The 18,976-nt window shown below is 39.6% G+C and overlaps 1 protein-coding gene across 2 annotated transcripts; it reads right to left on the reverse strand.

Moving 5' to 3' along the window:
- Positions 1 to 744: 744 nt before the first annotated feature.
- On the reverse strand, positions 745 to 15,522 carry LOC131973583 (ras association domain-containing protein 8). Of its 2 annotated transcripts, none has more exons than XM_059335614.1 (6): positions 15,202 to 15,522; positions 8,919 to 9,120; positions 6,556 to 7,352; positions 6,225 to 6,422; positions 5,595 to 5,739; positions 745 to 2,833 (listed from the first exon to the last, which is right to left on the reverse strand). In XM_059335614.1, the coding sequence occupies exons 2-6, from the start codon at positions 9,019 to 9,021 to the stop codon at positions 2,712 to 2,714; spliced, it is 1,365 nt and encodes a 454-aa protein (XP_059191597.1). In that variant the 5' UTR covers positions 9,022 to 9,120; positions 15,202 to 15,522; the 3' UTR covers positions 745 to 2,711. The 2 variants fall into 2 exon arrangements, with proteins under 2 accessions (XP_059191597.1, XP_059191595.1); XM_059335612.1 differs by having other exon boundaries at positions 6,550 to 7,352.
- Between the last annotated feature and the right edge of the window lie 3,454 nt (positions 15,523 to 18,976).

Below are 18,976 nucleotides of genomic sequence, written 5' to 3' on the forward strand. Positions count from 1 at the left end.
CTTAGAAAGTTTAAGCAAATGCATCTTTTACCAGATGCTTATAAACCTCCCATGAAGTGAACCAGCAGTGTTCGTTAATATGCATGGAAATGCATTTTATACACTGACATTCATTCCTCAGTGGGAAAAACTTGCTTTTCTTTTACTTCTCTTCTAGCCATGTTAAGCAAGGTTTCTACCATTACTGAGTAAATGTCTCCATCTACTGGTGAAAACCATGAAAACACGTAGAGCACATATTGTACAATACAGTGTAAATTGTCTCTCATTTCCAGCCACAGTCAAGACCTTTACAAGCACTTTCAAGGGTATAAACAAAATATTTACAGATTCTCAGTCTTTATCACATCTAAATTGTTGCTACAAATGCAATAGCAAAAAAATTAAATTTACAGAATACATTTTTTACCCACAGCAATCAATGCCTCGTCATGTTGTTTATTTTACTAGCTGTTTGTTTACTTTGATTATATATATATATACATACACATATATACACACACACACACATATATATATATATATATATAATTTTCATATCATTTTGAATAAGTGTGGTGAGATAATTTCATTTCAAATATTAAATGATTTTTTGTTTATATGAGTGCTCGTTCAAACACTAGATTATGCTGAAATGTAAACATTTTTAAGTAAATATTTAAATTCGAGCATATTCTAAACCTTTAAAATTAAGCATAATTGTATGAACCCTGTAGTTACCATTAGCACCAGTAGGGACACAACTTATTAAGTCAGATGGTTTATTGAATCATGCAATCCATGTCATATCAGCAGCCAGTTACAGCCATACATCTGTCAACACTTTGCAGTATATTAAGGCAAGAAAAAATAAAAACAGGTTATATACAGTCGACATCTTACAGTTCTCTAGAACATATACGGTTGTAAACAGTGACCACAGCTACGTCTCATCCCAGGGTGGAAAATGCACGCAAGTGGTTTCTTAAAGGGAAAATCCACCCTAATATATAGACTATCATAGATTAGCTTATACCTAGGAATTTCAAAACAGGTCTCCCCTTTAAATGAAAGCAGAGACACTGGAGTGATGATGTATTCTGTTGTGTTTTTGTGAAGATTACAGGGTGGATTTCTCTTCTGCATTACACCAACTATTTATTCCTGGGTGACAGTACTGATCTAAACTGGTGACTACAGTATACAGTACATGTTGCATGATGAAATAAATCAGATTAAATGTGAATGCATTTTACAGCACATAGTATTATAGTGACAATAATACAGGAGCAGAGTGGAAAGCACGGTCGATAATGTTATTTCCATTGACATTTCTACAAAATACTGACAGATAAAACATAAGTATAGTTTTCTCTTTGATGCTGTGCTATTGCCATTTCTCTCTGTGCACCGATGTGGCACCAATACATCTGGCAACATCTGATCTAAATTGACTATGGTCATTGCTCCGATGTCTCTACTAAAGCTTTACTGTACATTATTTGACACACCAACTGTGGAATGAATATAAGGCACTTTGATGTGATTAGCAGCGGATCTACAACCTAAGAGGGGCTTCATACCTTGGCTATTTTGACTCTGCGGCACACGCACACACACTAGTTTCTTAAGTCGCTGACTCACACTCTCACACACACTGTAGCTATAGTTATCCATTGTATTATTACATGCCGCCATTTTTAGATTTGACTAACTGATTTAGTGTACTGTTGGTGTTCTGCACATCCACATATGGCTATATTAACATCACAATCATGCAACAAGACCTGCTAATCTTTGGCCACCGATCCTTACAGGAAAAACAAGCATAATACATTTGGCAAAAATATACTGTGTAGTCATCTTAACAACAAAAATCAGCTTAAGAGGGTAATTAACACTGTTTCATTATGCAGATTTTACTGCGGGAATGAGGGCTCTGCATTTTGTAACCGTGAATGCACCGCTTTGTAATAAAATATAATAATTCACTAAATAAAGCTGAAAAGTAAGAAAACATATTTACAGTAAGCCATCATTTTGGTACATACAGACAAACATTCTTCAGTAACAAAACTATTAACCATTTGTGCATAGTTTTAACATGAACAGACTATTGGAATAAATTCTGATATGCAAAACGATAAGATTCTAGACACTATAGACACAAGTGGATCCTTCATTACTTAGTTAAGAACCAGTCATTATGCTGGGTAAAATGTATTCACTGCAGAAATTACATATGATTTTAGAGATATAGTTCATAGATTCACATACCAAGATTCCCAAGAATACTGTTCAAAAGGCAATAGTTTTGAATCATGATGCTAGTGAGAAAACAATACAAATCATTCAGCAGGTACTAAAGTGAGATTAAAAGTACTTTAAGTGGATATGTTCATAAAGGAAGTCCACAACAGCCTGATGTTCAGAAAGTCAGAATACTTTCAGTGCACCATGACATATGGTGCTGCTTCTGTGGTTTTTCATCAAGCTCTCAAATCATCTTTCAGTCTCAACAAGTGCTCCATGACCTCGATTCAAAGATCAACGTTGTTCCTTCACTATTTGAGTCTTCACACTCGAGGTTGCCTTCAGGTAATTGAGACAACAGTGCATAGTAGTGTGCTACTGAGGTATCCTGTACAAAGATATCCACTTACACATGTGTTCTGGGGTTAAATTGGGCTCTGGAAGGGAGACGTGCAGTGTTCTCATTGAGCAGAGCCGTCTCAAACGTAGATCCCCTCAGGGTTCAGGCCAGAAGTGAGAGGGCTGTGCAGCACTCGGAGGTGACTGGACATCGAGTGCGAGGACACTGGACGCTTCAGGGAGCCAGACAGGGGAACTAAATCTGAGAAAGAAAAAACACATGACAGAGAGAAAATGAGTATGGCTGTATATTTTATATCAAATTTAATACATCAAATTTTATGACATTATCATCCTAAAAAAATTCTTTAACAAAATCCCCAATTTGAATAAAGTGATTCATGGGATTACATGAATGAGTCATTTTTCTTGAAATCAACCTTTTTTCTTGAAATCTGAATGAAGATGTTATTAGATTGCTGCTAGATCGCCTCTTTTTGAGTGCAGCAATAGCAAGTGTTTTTTGACTGTAATGAGCATATTTTGTCCGATACATTTTTTTGTAAATTATTTCATCTATTTTTTTTCCCCAATACATTTTGACTTTTGGATGCTTTGGAATTATTGGAAATATTTGGATCACAGGGATGTAGACATTTCTTCCAAGACTGGAATCTACAAATAGTATAATACTAATAATATTAGTGGAGTATAACCATTAACTGTAACTGTGCAGAAATAAGAGGTTTAAACAGAATGACTTGACATAGATAAAAAAAGAACTGCACGGCATTCTTAATTGAATATCAACCTTATGGAGGTTCGAAGATTCAAACTATTTGCCCTAAAAATGAGAAACTCTCTAATTAAAGGTTTGTTTTAAAGGTTTGCCTGGTGGATGCTACATGAGATCTCTGCCACCAGGGGGCAGCACTGAGCCGTGCAGAGAATCACCCAATGCAGTGAATTTTAAGGCCAGGCACAGAAGCACTTGCTGATATTTTACACACATGAACTGGAAGGTTACTAGAAGGACGTGAACACTCTGTCCATTACTTTTCATAATTAAAATCCATCATGGTTTAATTAATAAAGAAACCTTCTGCTCTGAACGATGAGTACGAGGACATATCGCGCAAATCACAAAAATATCTGGGCTGTTCAGATAAGTGAGACACTCAGGTTATGCACATATCCATGTTTCACACGACAATGTGATTCATTTAGGAGAAGACTGGATGTCGGGTTTTTTTCCAAATCCAAGTGCAACATGAAATCCAATATGCAGCATTTACACAAAAATGCATTTTTCATTAACATGACTTTTAAGGCAGTGGGCATATGGAATACTAAATTATTCATAGATGTGGTGGGAGGTTAAACTTAAAGTCTATGCTTATACATATGCATTCATTTTTGTTCTTGCAGGCTTCTTTTACTTTGTCCATTTAGTTTCTGCCTATGAACTTTGTTTTTCAAGTTGGATATCCAGTTCTTTGCTTCTAAGCCAATTACATGATCCTGGTCACAACACAGAATGCACCGCTTTAGTTTCACCTCAGACTTGCTCCTAAAAGTCAGTTAATTACGATTAGTAATTATATCACTAATGTTTTTAATAACCAGATGGCCGAAAAATTTATGTGGATTGCCTGTGTTTTATTGTGGCAGCTCTCCCATTATTCAGTGCTCTCTGTTTATGTGTCAGCTCTCTGCCTGTCTACTTCAGGACGACAGAGCTTTGGTCCAATGAGCCCATCACAGAAACTGCTGAGCATGTGATCGAGTGACTGCGTGATAGAAGGCGTGAGGGATAGACGGAGAAAGTAGGGTGAATGAATGACGCCAGGTCTGCCTGTATCCAGGCAGCTGTTGGCATGGAGACTAATTGCCACTAGAGTGGGTAAAAACTAATACTGTTCTCTCCACTACCCCCTCCCCATATTCTCTATCTCACACACACACACACACACAACACACACCACACACACACACACATACACACACACACACACACACACACACACACACACACACACACACACACAAGTACTAAGCTGAGTCATTTTCTCTCAGCAGGCTGTCAAGACATGAGGTAGAAAAATAATGAGTGCCTTGATGGAACAGAATGACTTTACTAATGCACAGGCCAACTCAAAGACCGACTGCACTTGTGTCGCCTGTGTGAATGGCAACCAAAAAAGCAGCATTTATCCTCAGACAGCAGGCCCTTTGACATACAGTTACGTTATAATTTCTGTCTTGAGTCAGGTCAGAGAAGTTAGACTGAACTGACCCCTGTGTCACCAATTATAAAATATACCCACAAGGTCAGTTTCCTTCTTGTCAGTTCATTTAACTGCGAGAAACACCTCGGCATACATAACACTACATGTGATCTTATATTTGAAGTAGGAGGGTCACAATATCAATTATAAATGAAATATTGGTTTAACGGAACTTTCAATTTCTATCATTGAACATAAAAGCAGGGTTGGCAAGTGTGTCCTTGACCAAAAAGTTTGGAGGCAATGCTACACACGGGTGCCAAATACCACTACAGGCAATGTGATAAAATATTGCAGAACATATTTGCAGGCATCAAAATGAAAAGATCTGACTGGGAACAAGCGCTGACACAGGCAACCCCAGGATCCTTGTGACTTGTTGCAGGTGAGGAAACTTAAACTGTTGTTGTGGAGTTCCCTTCGGCCACCTTCTCTTTCTTTTTGCTCTTATAATTTGTCAATTGATTTTTGAAATAAGTGTATATTTATTCATTACATTTTAAATAAATTACTATATACCACGCACCATCTTTTTTTAAGAAATAATTTGAAAATATGAATGACAGTTTTCAGGGCGTAAAACCAATGATCTGTTTTTCTTTACAAATCAAGACACATTAGTCTAACCAAACAGCTTTAATTTGAAGCATGAATCGAAACTTTAACCCCAAAGCATATTCATCAAAAGGGAAAAAAATCCAACACCCTTTAATGTTAATAAGAAAAGGATATTACCTATTCCATGACTGTTGGGAGTACTTTCATCCTCAGTGGGTTCAGCCGGCAGCACTGTGACCTTGGTGCCGGTCTGCTTGATGAACTGCTGCAGATTAACCTGCCTCAGCTCCTTGGTCAGCTGTTCCAGCTCGTGCTGCATGTCCTTCAAAGAAACAGCATGAGAAGAGTGAGTCTGGAGGAAACATGAGAGCATTACAAACAGCTTGAAACTGACATTAACAGATGATATGAGACTGATTTTTAGTATTTTGATGTCCATACACTAGCAATGTTACTTTAAACCTCCAAGTCAATCTCAGTGAAATTGACATCAAAGTGACAGCACTTGAATCAATTTCTCACATTTCACTCAGCTCTGTGTATCCACAGAAGGCTTAATATAACTTGTTTATACATATCCCCATGATCTGTAAACAGACTTTGATGTGTAAAAAAAGGAATCAGCAAGACAGCAGGGGACGATTCTGCTGGACAGATGCTTAAATATGCTTAAATGCATTCTTACTGATGGATGGTCTCCCTAATAACAACACCACACTGCAGCAATATTTTGGTATAGCAACAAAAAAACAAAAAAACCTTCAGAGCAGCGAAAAAAAAGCAGTGAAATACATGCATATGTCTCACCTGCAGTTTCTTGCTGCTTTGTCCAAGTGACCTGTCCACAGCTCTGCAGCTACTCTCTAGCTGCACAGCCTGTCTCTCCTGGGCTTTCAGTTCTGCTTTGACCCTGAGCACCTGAGACCGAGCCTCTGCCTCACTGACCCACTGGGTCTCCTGCCGCTCCCTCTGCAGCCGCTCCTCTTCCAGGCCTGCCTCTACACCCTGATGAGACAAAGAGATGCATAGAACCGTTATGGAAAAGCAGGAAAGCACATACTTTGATTCTTAGCTGGGGTTTTTAAAAAATCTTTTCCCTCAATATCCCCAAAATCTCCCACACATAGCACACCTGTACCATTGCCAGCTTTTCTTCAATCTCTACTTCACAGCCCTGCAGGCGTCCTCTAAGCTCTTGCAGTCTTTCCTCCAGCTGTCTCTCACTCTCCAGCTCAATCTGCAGCTCAGTGGCCCAAAACTCCTCCTCCTCCATCTCAACATCATTCTTCCTCAGATGCTTCTCCAGCCTCAGGATCTCCTCTATCAGCCCACCTCCTCCAATGGGGTCCCCAATGCACCCTCCACCTCGCCCCCCTCGCCCTTCAGCCCAGCCTTGGAGCTCAGCCTCATATGACTCCAGCTTTTTCTCCAGCACATTGAGAGTCTCTCTCTGTATACCGACCAGTCTGACCAGATCTTCCATGCGACAGGCCCACAGGCCGGGCGATGCGGTCCCGATGGTTGGCCCTGCGTGGTGGTGATTCCCACCACCATTTCCCAGGAGCAGTCTCCGTTTAGCGTCGGCCTCGACGATTTTACCTCCGCTCAGTATCTCCCGAAGGCCTCTGGGTGCACCGGTGAACGTCAGAGACTTGCGGCGGGGTTCGCGGCGGCGGAGGGAGCGGTCATTGGGATGACGGAGCTTTGCAAGGGGAGGGAGGCTCTGCCGATGCAGCCCACGTTCAGGCCCCCTGAGAGGGGGTCCTTCTGAGGGGGGTCGTTCAGTCAGGGAGGGGCCTGTGCGATGCAGGATTAGCTGGACGTCCCCAGCATACTGCCCCCAGGTGTTCAGAGAGGCCACAGGGCTCTCATGAGGGGCTAAGTGACGCTCGGTGTCCCGCCATTTTTCTACCAGAGTGTATCTCCCAGTCCGACCTGTGAAAAAACACAATAGCAGAACATACATTAATAACAATACTTGTAACTGATTTCCATGCTGGTAGCCAATTTGAGGATTTTAACTTTTATTTAAAGCCGTTTTTAACAGTTCTTCCCCAAAAATGTGTAAAAGACCCAAACAAACTCAAAGAAATGCAGTCATGATATATTGTAATCTTATCGAACTGTTACAATAAAATGTTCACAACAATTCTTAAACATTTTGTAGATACATAGAAGCATCATCATCATGTTGGAGTCATGTGTCTGGCAATTTAACAACTGACACATTCATACTATAACCAGCTTGTCTGAGTGTGGTTTCTGAAAACAGCTCACAGTGTTTCTATAAGTGAGATGAGAGTTTTAAGTCTCAACCATAAAGTAAAAATGAAGGCTGGAAAACAGACCAATCAGCTGAGAGACTAAAAGCTACAAAGAGCTGCAGCGTTGTTTGTTTCTCAGTGGGTTCAGCACTATGTGCAACACATTATATTTGATTAAATGTTTATAAAAGACAAATTGTGACAGTGTTTAGTGGAAACCTTGACACAACACTTGAAGCAGTGTGTAGACAGAAACACTTGTTAAAAGCCAAAGTACTAAATCAATATTGATGTTTGATCATTTAACATGGTGTATATGTTTTTAATTTTTAAAAAAGGCAGTGCAGGGGGCTCAGAAGTGCTGCTTTCTCAGTTTGGCAGGAGACCGAGAGATGAGTCAGACTTTCCCTCCTCCTACCCTGCGCTTTGTGGGAAGTGATGTCAATACAGTCTGCTCAAGTGCCCCCGTTCCTGAAGGAGCCATATGGGAAAGGGGGGTGCTTAGATCCAAGAAAGTACCAAGAAAGCCTCTGACTATGACCCACTGTAACCCAGCATGAGCTTCACTTGTAGGCAAGAGACTCAATAGCTTGTTTACTTCATAACTACTTATTTTCAGTTAACAAAAGGCAGTTTGTAGAAACCTAAAGTCATATTACAGTTGTTTCTTGGTGATGAGGTTGTAAAAAGCACAGTTTTAAAATAATACAATCTCCATTCATTACATTCAGTCGTATAGAAAGTATTGAAGCTAAGTTAAACATCTATCATCAGATTTTCAACCCAAGGGTGCACAAAAGAAACAATGGGGAATAAATTAACTATTTGCATGTAATCAGTGACTTTTTTGTGTGACAGCATGTGTGCAGATGGTTACTTATGAAAAAATAAGAAAAAAATAATTTTTCAGACTCTCTTTTTTCCTTTTTTGTATTGCATTGTTTTTGTACTAAAAGAGGTATTGAGTATTGCTTTTGTATACAAGTATTGTATCTAAAACTCTGGGATTGTGACAACCTACGCTGATGAATGCTTAAAAATACATTCAATGCAAAAGCCTTCAGCTGTTTTGCACTTGCAGCCTTGATGGTCTGCACTCTTTTCTTATCAAATGCTTGTCTGAATTTCACCATCAGTGCGATGCAGAAAACCCTTTTAACAAGACTCGGAATAACCAAGTTAAAAAAGAAATGCTGATCATTGTTGACGTGTGCATGTGGTGTAGAGAATGATCTACCTATGGCCTGTGCCAGAGCAATCACTACTTCCTGGCAGGTGGTTGCTTCAGTGACCCCACAGACGACCCTCTGGACTCCATCCACCCAGACCTTGAGCTCCATGTTGGGTCAGAAGCAATGGGGCCGGTTGTGGTGTGTTGGCCCCGACATTATTGAAGGCTCCAGTGGTGCAGGGCAGCTGAAGCCCCTCTGGCTACTTCACTGGGGAGGAAACACAGGGGAAAACAGGAAGCGGTGAGTCCGGATGTGCTTAAGGCCATGGTTAAAACGTTCTGTCGCCTTAAAGGACAAAGTCTTAACAGACAGACAAGTACTAACACTTCCACCTGTGGTAATACCTTCTAACACAGGCTGTCAAATAAGCAAAAAAAGGAAGGTAAAGTCTGTCCTAGCAGCAGCTCATGGTAAAAGCATAGTCCAGTTGAGAGGACCCGTACAGCCAGGCATGCCAAGACCAGCTGGCCATAACACTGTTTTTTTGTTCTTCTCTATGAATAGGTACATGTCTGTTGGGGGTGCAGGAAGAGTCTGCCAGGAGACATTCCCAAGCCCAGTTCCTGCTTTTGTACAGAGAATTACATGGAAGCAGCGAAGACAGAGCAGGAATATTGACTCAGTGACACAGAGAGGACAGGAACAGAGAGTGAAACAGAGAAGGCTTGAAAATGTAATTAAAAGGAAAAAAGGGAGAGCCAGATGAATCACAACACGAGGGACAAGAGTAGGATTTTGTTTTTAATGTCAGTTTTTTTTCCACTGCTGAGTAACACATTTAAAATAGTTATGTCCTTCATCCCCTACAGGGTAATTAGAATAGTCAATAGTATAACAATACAAGTACAAATTTAACAGAATACTTCACCCTTAAAATAACCATTTGTATGTCAATTACTCATCCCATGCTTGCTTGAACTCTTGAAGAAAATGCATGTGTTTGGAAAGCAGCGAGCATATGACTGGATAAATGAGACTTGAATTATATTTGCACGAGTTGTGGGAGATTTGATAAATGGATGCTTCAATATAGTTTTGCTGTTGTTAAACACGGCCCATGATTACTTAATTTCATCAGGGATTTACTCTGTTTTTGGATTTTCTGTTCATCACGGAGGCATGTAGGAAAAAAAAAAGTTTTATTTAAGAGTTCAAGGTAACACGGTGTAAGGAATTGATATATAAATGTTAATTTTAAAAGGTGAAGTATTCCTTTAACAACATATTAGAGATGTGCTGTTTTAATAACGTTTGCTTTGATGTGATCGCAACTAACGGATTGCTGAAGATTCACAGCAAAATTACCTATTACATGATCGGATTTACAAAGCACATTTTAAAAACATGTTTTAACGTCACTGACACAACGCAGTATATCAAATACCCATCTAGAGGGAGGGAGCCTTCAAACCTTTCGTCAAGGACAGAGTACGAGAGAGAATGAATGGCATGTCCGCAGATCTGTATCACTCTCCGTGGATCTAACCTTCACTGCACCTACACTACTGAGTCAAAAGGTTCTTTTGTTCGCCAACTCCCTGCCAATTACACCTCCCCCAGCCCACATAGTCCCCATACATGTTCAAAAAGTCATTCACACCAGCCTGTCCTACACACCTCCAATTGCTTTTATAAATATGGTAAAGACATTATGTGCTGCAAGGCAACATTTGTAGAGTTAGACAAAGATATGGCTATTTTCACTATTGATTATTCTATCATATATATTTCTGTTGACTGATGGTTTACTTTATAAAAATGTTAAAATACCCATCATGGGTTTCTAAAGCCCAACTGTCCTAAAGCCTAAATCGTGACATACAACTGAGGAGAGCAGCATTTGAGAAGCAAAAATAGGAAGTTTGGCATTTTCAGTTGTTAAATGACTACTAATATGATTAATAGAGGAAAGTTTTTTTTTTTAATTTTCAGTCTTTTGCTAACCAATTAATCTACTAATCATTTTAGCCCAAACAAAACATAACATCTGGTAGGCTTTAGGGACTCAGATTTAAGTGGGTACTATGTGCACAAATGCACTCTGTGTGTGTGTGATTTTTTATTAATCCAATACCTTCCACTGTGTATTTGTACATACGTGAGTGTCACCTTTGGACTCTTGATCACTCTATTCTTGGTGTATTCACAGCCAGTTGGAAAGTGCTTTTGTCCTTCATTCAGACAGCCCTTAAATGGCATTAAGGGCTGAAGGATGGAGAGGAACAGGAAAATAGTCACACACAAGCTTACACACAGTGAGATTTTTCTGCAGTGACCCAAAACACTGTCACCATTTTGTTTAACCCCATTTCCAGGGGGATGTGGAAACAGGAATAGGGACTGAGTGGGTCTTGATGCAAAGCAGGCATAGTGGATCAGCCTCGGAGGAGGTTTGGATAGACTGGAGGGGGAAGGGGAAAGTGCTGTAAAAATACTTCCTATAACAACATCAAATCTGACGGATTTACAAGGATGACTGGATAATGCTTTGGCATTAACAATCGTATAAAAAAAAATAAAAAAAAATTTTTTGTCCACAAAAGCAAACAAACAAAACACCAAAAAGACAAAACAAAAGATTTCATGTGCAGTAAAGACAAAGCAAAATGGCTTATTCTTCCTTGCACAATCTCAACAAGACTCAGAGGGGCATTTATAAATGTCACTTGATCTGGTCCAGACTCGTAACATTTTACATTCATTAACATTAACCCAGAAAGCCCAACTGATGATACAGGCACAGCGGTGTGGGGCAGAGTGCCATCCTGAGCTCTGCAAGCTCCATTCCTCTGGCCTGGGGAGATGCCCGCTCCCTGATTTGTGCAGCTCATCTTATGCCAGAGGGGCAAAGGAGGGCTTAAATTCTTGTGAATTCTATTCGAGCTCAGTTGAGAGATAATCAACTGCAGCAAAACATCAAACTTCTCAGGACTCCAGAGCACATTTGCTTTCAGTCCAGTTCAGTAGCATTGACTCAAGATGCATTCCTCTCAGAGCAGTGAGGTGTGTGAGCAGCACTGAGCAGGCTGCTGGTGACAATTCTCCAGGCCTACAGGAGCTCACAGAGCTGGCAGGAAAAGAGCTTCAACTGGCTGCTGGTGTAAACAACCTACCATATGCTCCTGTGGGTGTTTCATCACGACCAACACATGGCTGAAACATGCATCATGAAGAAACACGGTTACTATGAGAATTTCTACTGTAGGAGCTTAAAAACCGCACTGCTCCTTTTGGAGAATTAAAGTCTGTCAAGCATCAGAAAGTGGCCCGAGTATCATACAGTTTAGCGGTTTGCTGAACAAGGGGGTCTTTGAGAAAAACAAAATGGGCATTCATTACATTAAAACAAAAAAAAGACGGAACTCGACTCAGGAGAAAGCCTGCAGGGCAGCAACCGTACCAAGTGGAGAAAAATGATCTCACAGGAAAACAAGAACATTCCAAGTACTACCTCCACGAATCAACACCATTGCACCCTGGTTCCTGTCCAAGTTTTCTAGCCATTGTTCACTAAGGCATTGTAAGTTTGAAGGAATTTATATCCACTGACTAATTAAAATGAGTAATTTATTTATTACAGAAAGTTTCTGACATGCAGAACTCCCCCACGCTGCTGTTAATTAAAGACAATGGGACACTTCTTGCAGACTGAAGCGACAGCAATCTGTTCTAGCACTTAAACCTTCTTGCCTATTGCTAACCAAACTTTAATTCAAATTGCACTCCCAGCAGGGCAACATGTAATTACTAGCAATTTATACTCTTCTGTAATTGGTAACAGATCTGTTGTGAAATAGATCTCACTGAGCAGCCAAAGACAGACGCTGGTTTATTGTGGAGGCACTGATGGTGAATTGGTTGGAACTAACTGGAGAAATATCCTTGTTTTCAATTGCTCCAGATTGTCATCGAGTGCTATAGCTTGCTATAATCTCCAAGCCTAGAACACATTAGGAAGGCAACAGTAAAACATAAATGTAAGAAATGCTGACAAGGTCGAACCCCTGCAGGGTTCAAGGTACCCAGATTCTACTTGCCCAAAGCCAGTTTTAGTTGCCTCAATACAAATTGTTTTACTTCTAATTGAATTAAAACTTTGTTACCCTTAAACTTTTTTACCCGCCACCATTGGTACTGCGCATGTGCAACTCTCAATGGAGATGATAAGGCTGGAGATGACTCAGACGTTAGATGACTCACTCACTTCCATCACCGGTTCTAAAAGAAAACAGTGCGTTTAATTATTTTTTTTACCGGATACATTTACTTCCTCGACGTAGCATCTTACTTGCCTGGGGCGATCAGGCAATCCTTATTGTTAAGCCCTGCTGCTGTGGTTAAAAGTTAAGGATCTTACAGTGGGAAGCAGATAAAGAAGCTCCTCGTCATCAGTATGCCAGCACGGAGTGTATACAATACCCTCTGCAGATGTAAACATTACAGAGCAGGGCAAAGACTGTTGCCAGAGACAGGCCTTGGTCCTGCAGAGTGGAAACTGATAACATCCAGGGTATGCATTCCTGGGCTGTGAGAATGCAACGGGCCATGACTAAGAGACAAGAAAGCTACGAGTCTGTATGCTCTGTGATCTTGATGGCCACAGCTATGCGATGACACTTCAGCGAACTGCATCCGTTCTAAAAGCATATTTATACTGGATAACAGTTAAAATACCAGCGGATGTGTGAGCAACAATCTGAAAAGTTGAAATCCTTAGCAAAGTTTCTCAAGGTTTTTATTTGGTTCCGGAAATTTCCTCCACTCAGTTAATTTAGTGTCTTGGATTAATTAGCCTTTATACAATGACAAGACCTGATGGCTGCAATATAGATGGCAGTTAATTATTAAGCAATTAAAGGTGACATTGTACCACCACTTAATCAGGTGCTAAAAGGCAGTTGCAACATTTATTAGCAAGAAGGAACATGTTTTAATTCAGCATCTTTTTAAAGTGTGTTGTAGCCCAACTACCTACAGCACCAAAGTAACCCCAAGCCGTACACAACGAAAGAGGCCTTTTTCAGCACTTTACACATCCAGATTTTAGTTCCAGCTCCAATTTGGAGATCTGGGTGTTAGGGATTAAACCCACAACCAGTCACGCTACAGGCAACACCCTCAGCTCCTGAGAGCTCTCCAGTGGCCCCTGGCCTGAAACAAGCCTCCCTCCTTCTCTCTCTGCCTGGCTGACATTAAGCTATTAGGCGCTGGAGTGGCCTCCCCCATTTGGGAGGTCAGTGCTGGCTGGATCCTGAACATCTGGATGGCACGTTCGGCCAGCAATAATGCCGCCTTTGTTCCCTTGCCATATTCACTGCTCACCAGGCAGCTTTGAAGAGTGAGCCGGGCAGGCAGCAGGCTCCTGCAACCGGGGCAGAGGCACAGCGGGGCAACAAGAGGCCTCGAGCCAAGGTTTACATGTTACAGTGGTTTGTAAAACATCATCTGGTGCTGAATCACATATGCATTTATAGAACACAAATGGTTTTCACAGCAGCAGCTGAAATGGCAGCCACACACAAAAAGTGGCAAAACTTATTTATTTTTCCAGCCTGTAGGTAGTTCTTTGCAGCCTGGTCTTCATGGTGCTGTGACATTATCAAATACAGCAGACCACTGAATTACATGATACTATTTCTAGACTAAATTCAATCCTTGAAGAACACAAAGCACAAGACAGTAGACATAAAACCATGGCTGAGTGCAACAACTCCACAGGTTGGCTCTGCTACACCTGGTGTATGTTTGTAAGTAGTGTAGAGCACTTTGACTTTAGATAGATTTTATACATAGATTCTGTTATAATGACTGATGTATAAATATTTTTGAAACCATAACAGCTCATTATATTCATAGATGCTGTCCCCCATGACAAACAACATTGAGAAAATAGCAAATGCAACATTCTTAAGTAAAGATAATAATAGCCCACTGCAAGATAATTAAGTCGGAATCGTACCAGAACAGCTACAGTTATTATAACTGGTCTTATTTCACATACTAACCGATGAGACCCAATTAAAAGCAGTATTAGCTTTATATGTCGGCGCTTTGCATCCTGAGAGACATACTACATTATCATCATACTACATAACACTGCACCTCTGCCTCATATTGTTGGTGTCGAATGGGACGAAGCTGGAGAAATGGCGATAATGGGCTGTAGTGGGCTCAGAGAGTAGCCCAACTATTCTGCTACAGAAATGTTTCCGTTATCTCAGCCTCACAACTACAGCGGGCTCAGCTGCAGCACATTCTTCTATTATTAGGTCCGTGTAATGGTCTTACCTTTGTGGCGCAAATAGGATTCAACTCAGTGTTTCCTATCCGAAGTGAAGTTTAGAGGGAAAACACAGGTAAAGGCGTCAATTCCGCAAAATGTGTCCTTCTTCACCATTGCCCAGTAAATCACTTCCAAGCAACTGCGACAAAGTATCGTTTGGCTGCTGGACAAAAACTGAATTAAAGGCTACAGACGGCTTCAAAAACAGACAATTGACGTGTTGGTCCCCTGTCCGAAAGTTTGCTTCTGTCCTCTCTGTGCGCTAGTCTTTTGCGGTCTCACCAATAAGCTGCGGAAAATGCTGCTCTCCCCGTTTCATTACTCCTGCTGGTAAATACATCGCATTGGAACTGGGACACCGCAAGGCATTGTGGACTCTTTAAAGCTGCAATACACTCTGAGGGGGGAGGCTACCTACAGCCAACTTTTACACATCCCGGACAGCTATTCAACCATGCACGCTCTTCTTTCCAAAAGATACTAATATAATATAACCACATCTAGATAAGAAATGACCAGCAGTGGCTATGTGTCAGCAAAGCAGGCAATCCCATTATCAAAACTTGAATATGTCATCATTGACAGATTTATGTTTAAATGTTTAGTTTACTTGAGGGCTACATTTATGTTCTAGGAAACTTTGTAAATGAAAAGAGGTGTTGAAAGTCCTGTAAAATCAAATTTTCTGCAAACGTGAAAGTGGTTCATCGTAAGGAAGCATTGCATTGATTTAAAGATACTGCAGAATAATAGCCTTAAAGGGGACTTTTTATGCTAATTTTCGGGTCATACTTGTATTTTGAGGCTCTACTAGAACCCATTAACATGCTTTAACGCTCAAAAAGAACATTTTTTTTTTATCATACTGTGTGTTTGAATATAACTGTATTCACTCCTTTTTAACACCTGTCTTTTTAAGACCCCCTACTTAAAAAGCTCTGCTTCTCTCATTGGTCAGTGTTTCTGGGTCCACTAGTTGTCATACTGCCTCATATCATTGGGCTACAACACATACCAGTAAAATATGGGGCCACGGAACCCCAAAATATTATCAAAACTTTGTCTACACAAGCACACTATCTTTTTAATATTGTGGGTTTGACATACATTTTGTCGCTGGTTGGGTGACACCCCTGACTTGCCCACCAAACAAGAGGAAATGTACTGTTAGGAGGAAAAATGTCAATCAACCCAGAAACTGTAGCAAAATGGTGCACACTGCTTTCAAAATGAATGTGCAAGACGTATGCACTTGCTGAAAGGCGCAATAACTGCCTCACAATCATAATAATATGATTAATTGAATATAATTGAATAATTTCACTGGAACATCCACAGTCGGACTTGGGTTATTATATATTTTATATAAAAAATAAACATATGAAGAGGTTGTTAATAGCTTCTACTGTTTTGCAGCATCAACTGTTCTGTGTGCTTCAGTGAACACCTATAAAGCACCTGAGCAGACACCACCATTATATTTCCAGCGCCATCTGCTGTAACCCTACAACATCGCAGCTCCTGTTATATTGTCCATGAGTTAAACTGGCAAAGCGCTGATGGGGTCAAAGGCACGTTTCCATTAGGGTAAAGACTTGCCTCTGGGAAAGCTTCAGGCCATGCATACTATGTCTCAGCCTTCATTTAATAGCTTTCATCTTCTGCATGTACACTCTCTGTGTCTGTGCACCAACACGTTCTACCTAAATTTAGTGTAGTTGTGACATCACAACCATAGGAAGTCTTGAGGGGTCACTGGATGTGTGCATGTATTCATGTATTGACCATTTTGATAGTTTTAATGTAATTATATAGCACAAAAACCTAACACATAAAAATATACATACATACGTTATTTGCAAAAGATGTAGATTAATTAAAACGAACAGTAGACCTACATTTAACTGAGGAGCTGATGGACCTTTTGTAATGGGACCATGCACCAGTGGAGAGTTACTGCCCTCTTGTGACAGAACAGACTCCACTCTTGTAATAAAATGTCAGCTGGAACTGTCATAATTCTAAAAATGGTCTTTTATCAGCTATCTGGCAGGTTTAAGAATAATGTAATCAGCAGCCTTGAGTGCTCTTAGTAATCACGTCTGGTTAAAGACTGCAGGTCAGGATTACACTTTTATTCTGTGAACATGAAGTCTCTTCGAAATCTAAAAATATGAGCTTCACTTTACAGGATGGCCTTTTATATAGTGAAATGAACACTTTCATACAATTCAAATCTTTGGAAAATCATTAATGATAGTTAATGATGGCTCTTTAGGGTCCCGGGAGCCATTCCAGTGAGTCACCGTGCCTAAAATGAAACACAGCCTTCATTATTGTTATCAAGCTAATCTGTGAATATTCTTACTATGATGTGTGAAAATGTCTGTAGTTAAAAGAAAAGTCTATTTTTTACAAAGAATATTTCCCACGTATATTATACCATCTGTTAACAGAAATACAAATAAAATCATAAGAAAAGTATTTTTGTATGTGCATTGTATCTACATACAGGTAAACCTACAAGAGTTTTTATACTAAATTCACATTTACAAACTATAACTGAGTGAGTCATGTGTGTTTGTTTGATATAAATCGGTATGCCTATAGTGACATAAATATGGATTATAATGATTAATTGCCTTTATGATGTGGTTTTAGATATCAATATATTCTTGTTCAAGTGTGACATTTCTGCCAGAGACAACTTTGTGAAGTATACTATATGTCTTTTATGAATGTGAAATGATTAATGGTTTCAGTGAAAACAAAAATGAAAAAAAATTATAGTACATTCAATTCCACAAACTTTGGCATCCTGTTGGGCAGTTTAATCTCTAACAATGTTGTATTTGTTTATTGGTTTTGTTTTGGATGTAACTACAATTAAAACAGTAAAGTAAATGCACAGTGCATTTATTCGAGATGTAGATAAAAGTAGCTGGTACCTCTTTACAAAATGGAAATATATATGTAAAATTCCACAGTAAAAATGACACAATAATCACTAACCTCTGCATGCAAATTCTCATTAAACATCGTTGATAAATTTGTTACAGCCTGAATTGTAAGCATTTCCAAATTTTAATTTTGAATTAAAACTGACCCTCGCTTTTTTATTTATTTTTATTTATTTTATTTTTTTTACAGTGAATTAACAAACATAGTTGTGGTGTCAGTAGGAGCTGTGCAGCTTGGAGAACTGCCAGACAAGAAGTCAATAGTGACCTCTAGTGTGTCTGCTGTGTGTAGTAAAAAACAATGTATTGTCTCTTTTATTTTCTACTCTTTTATACCCCGTGTATTTCCTGTATTATTGCTACAGGCTATTGCATTTCATGGATCATATCAATCAAAACATTATAACAGACTAGATAAAAGACAAGACATTACATATACTGCATTACATATAAAAAAATACTGCATTACACATAAAAAACATAATAAGAAAGCATGATTAGAAATAATATAAATCACTTAACTGCAAAATGATTATGAATGAACTATACCAATCCTCCCACAACTGGGATTGGAAGCATGTAGTATAACTGTATGTCTGATAAACCCCAAATAATAATTTAATTGAGTCTGCAAATACATTTATAGCCTACATCAGATTTCTTAGAACTGTCTTTTAAAGTATTGGACTCCTGCAACCATAAACATTTCACTTATAATACACCATCTTGATATCTTCAGTAAAATGAGGTTAGTATCTTTAAAAGCTACTTGAGGACTCTGTAAGCTTGCTTTTTATTAGTGGGGTTACTGCGTCTTTTA

Source organism: Centropristis striata, chromosome 6 (assembly GCF_030273125.1).
Source record: "Centropristis striata isolate RG_2023a ecotype Rhode Island chromosome 6, C.striata_1.0, whole genome shotgun sequence".
Taxonomy (NCBI): Eukaryota; Metazoa; Chordata; class Actinopteri; order Perciformes; family Serranidae; genus Centropristis; species Centropristis striata.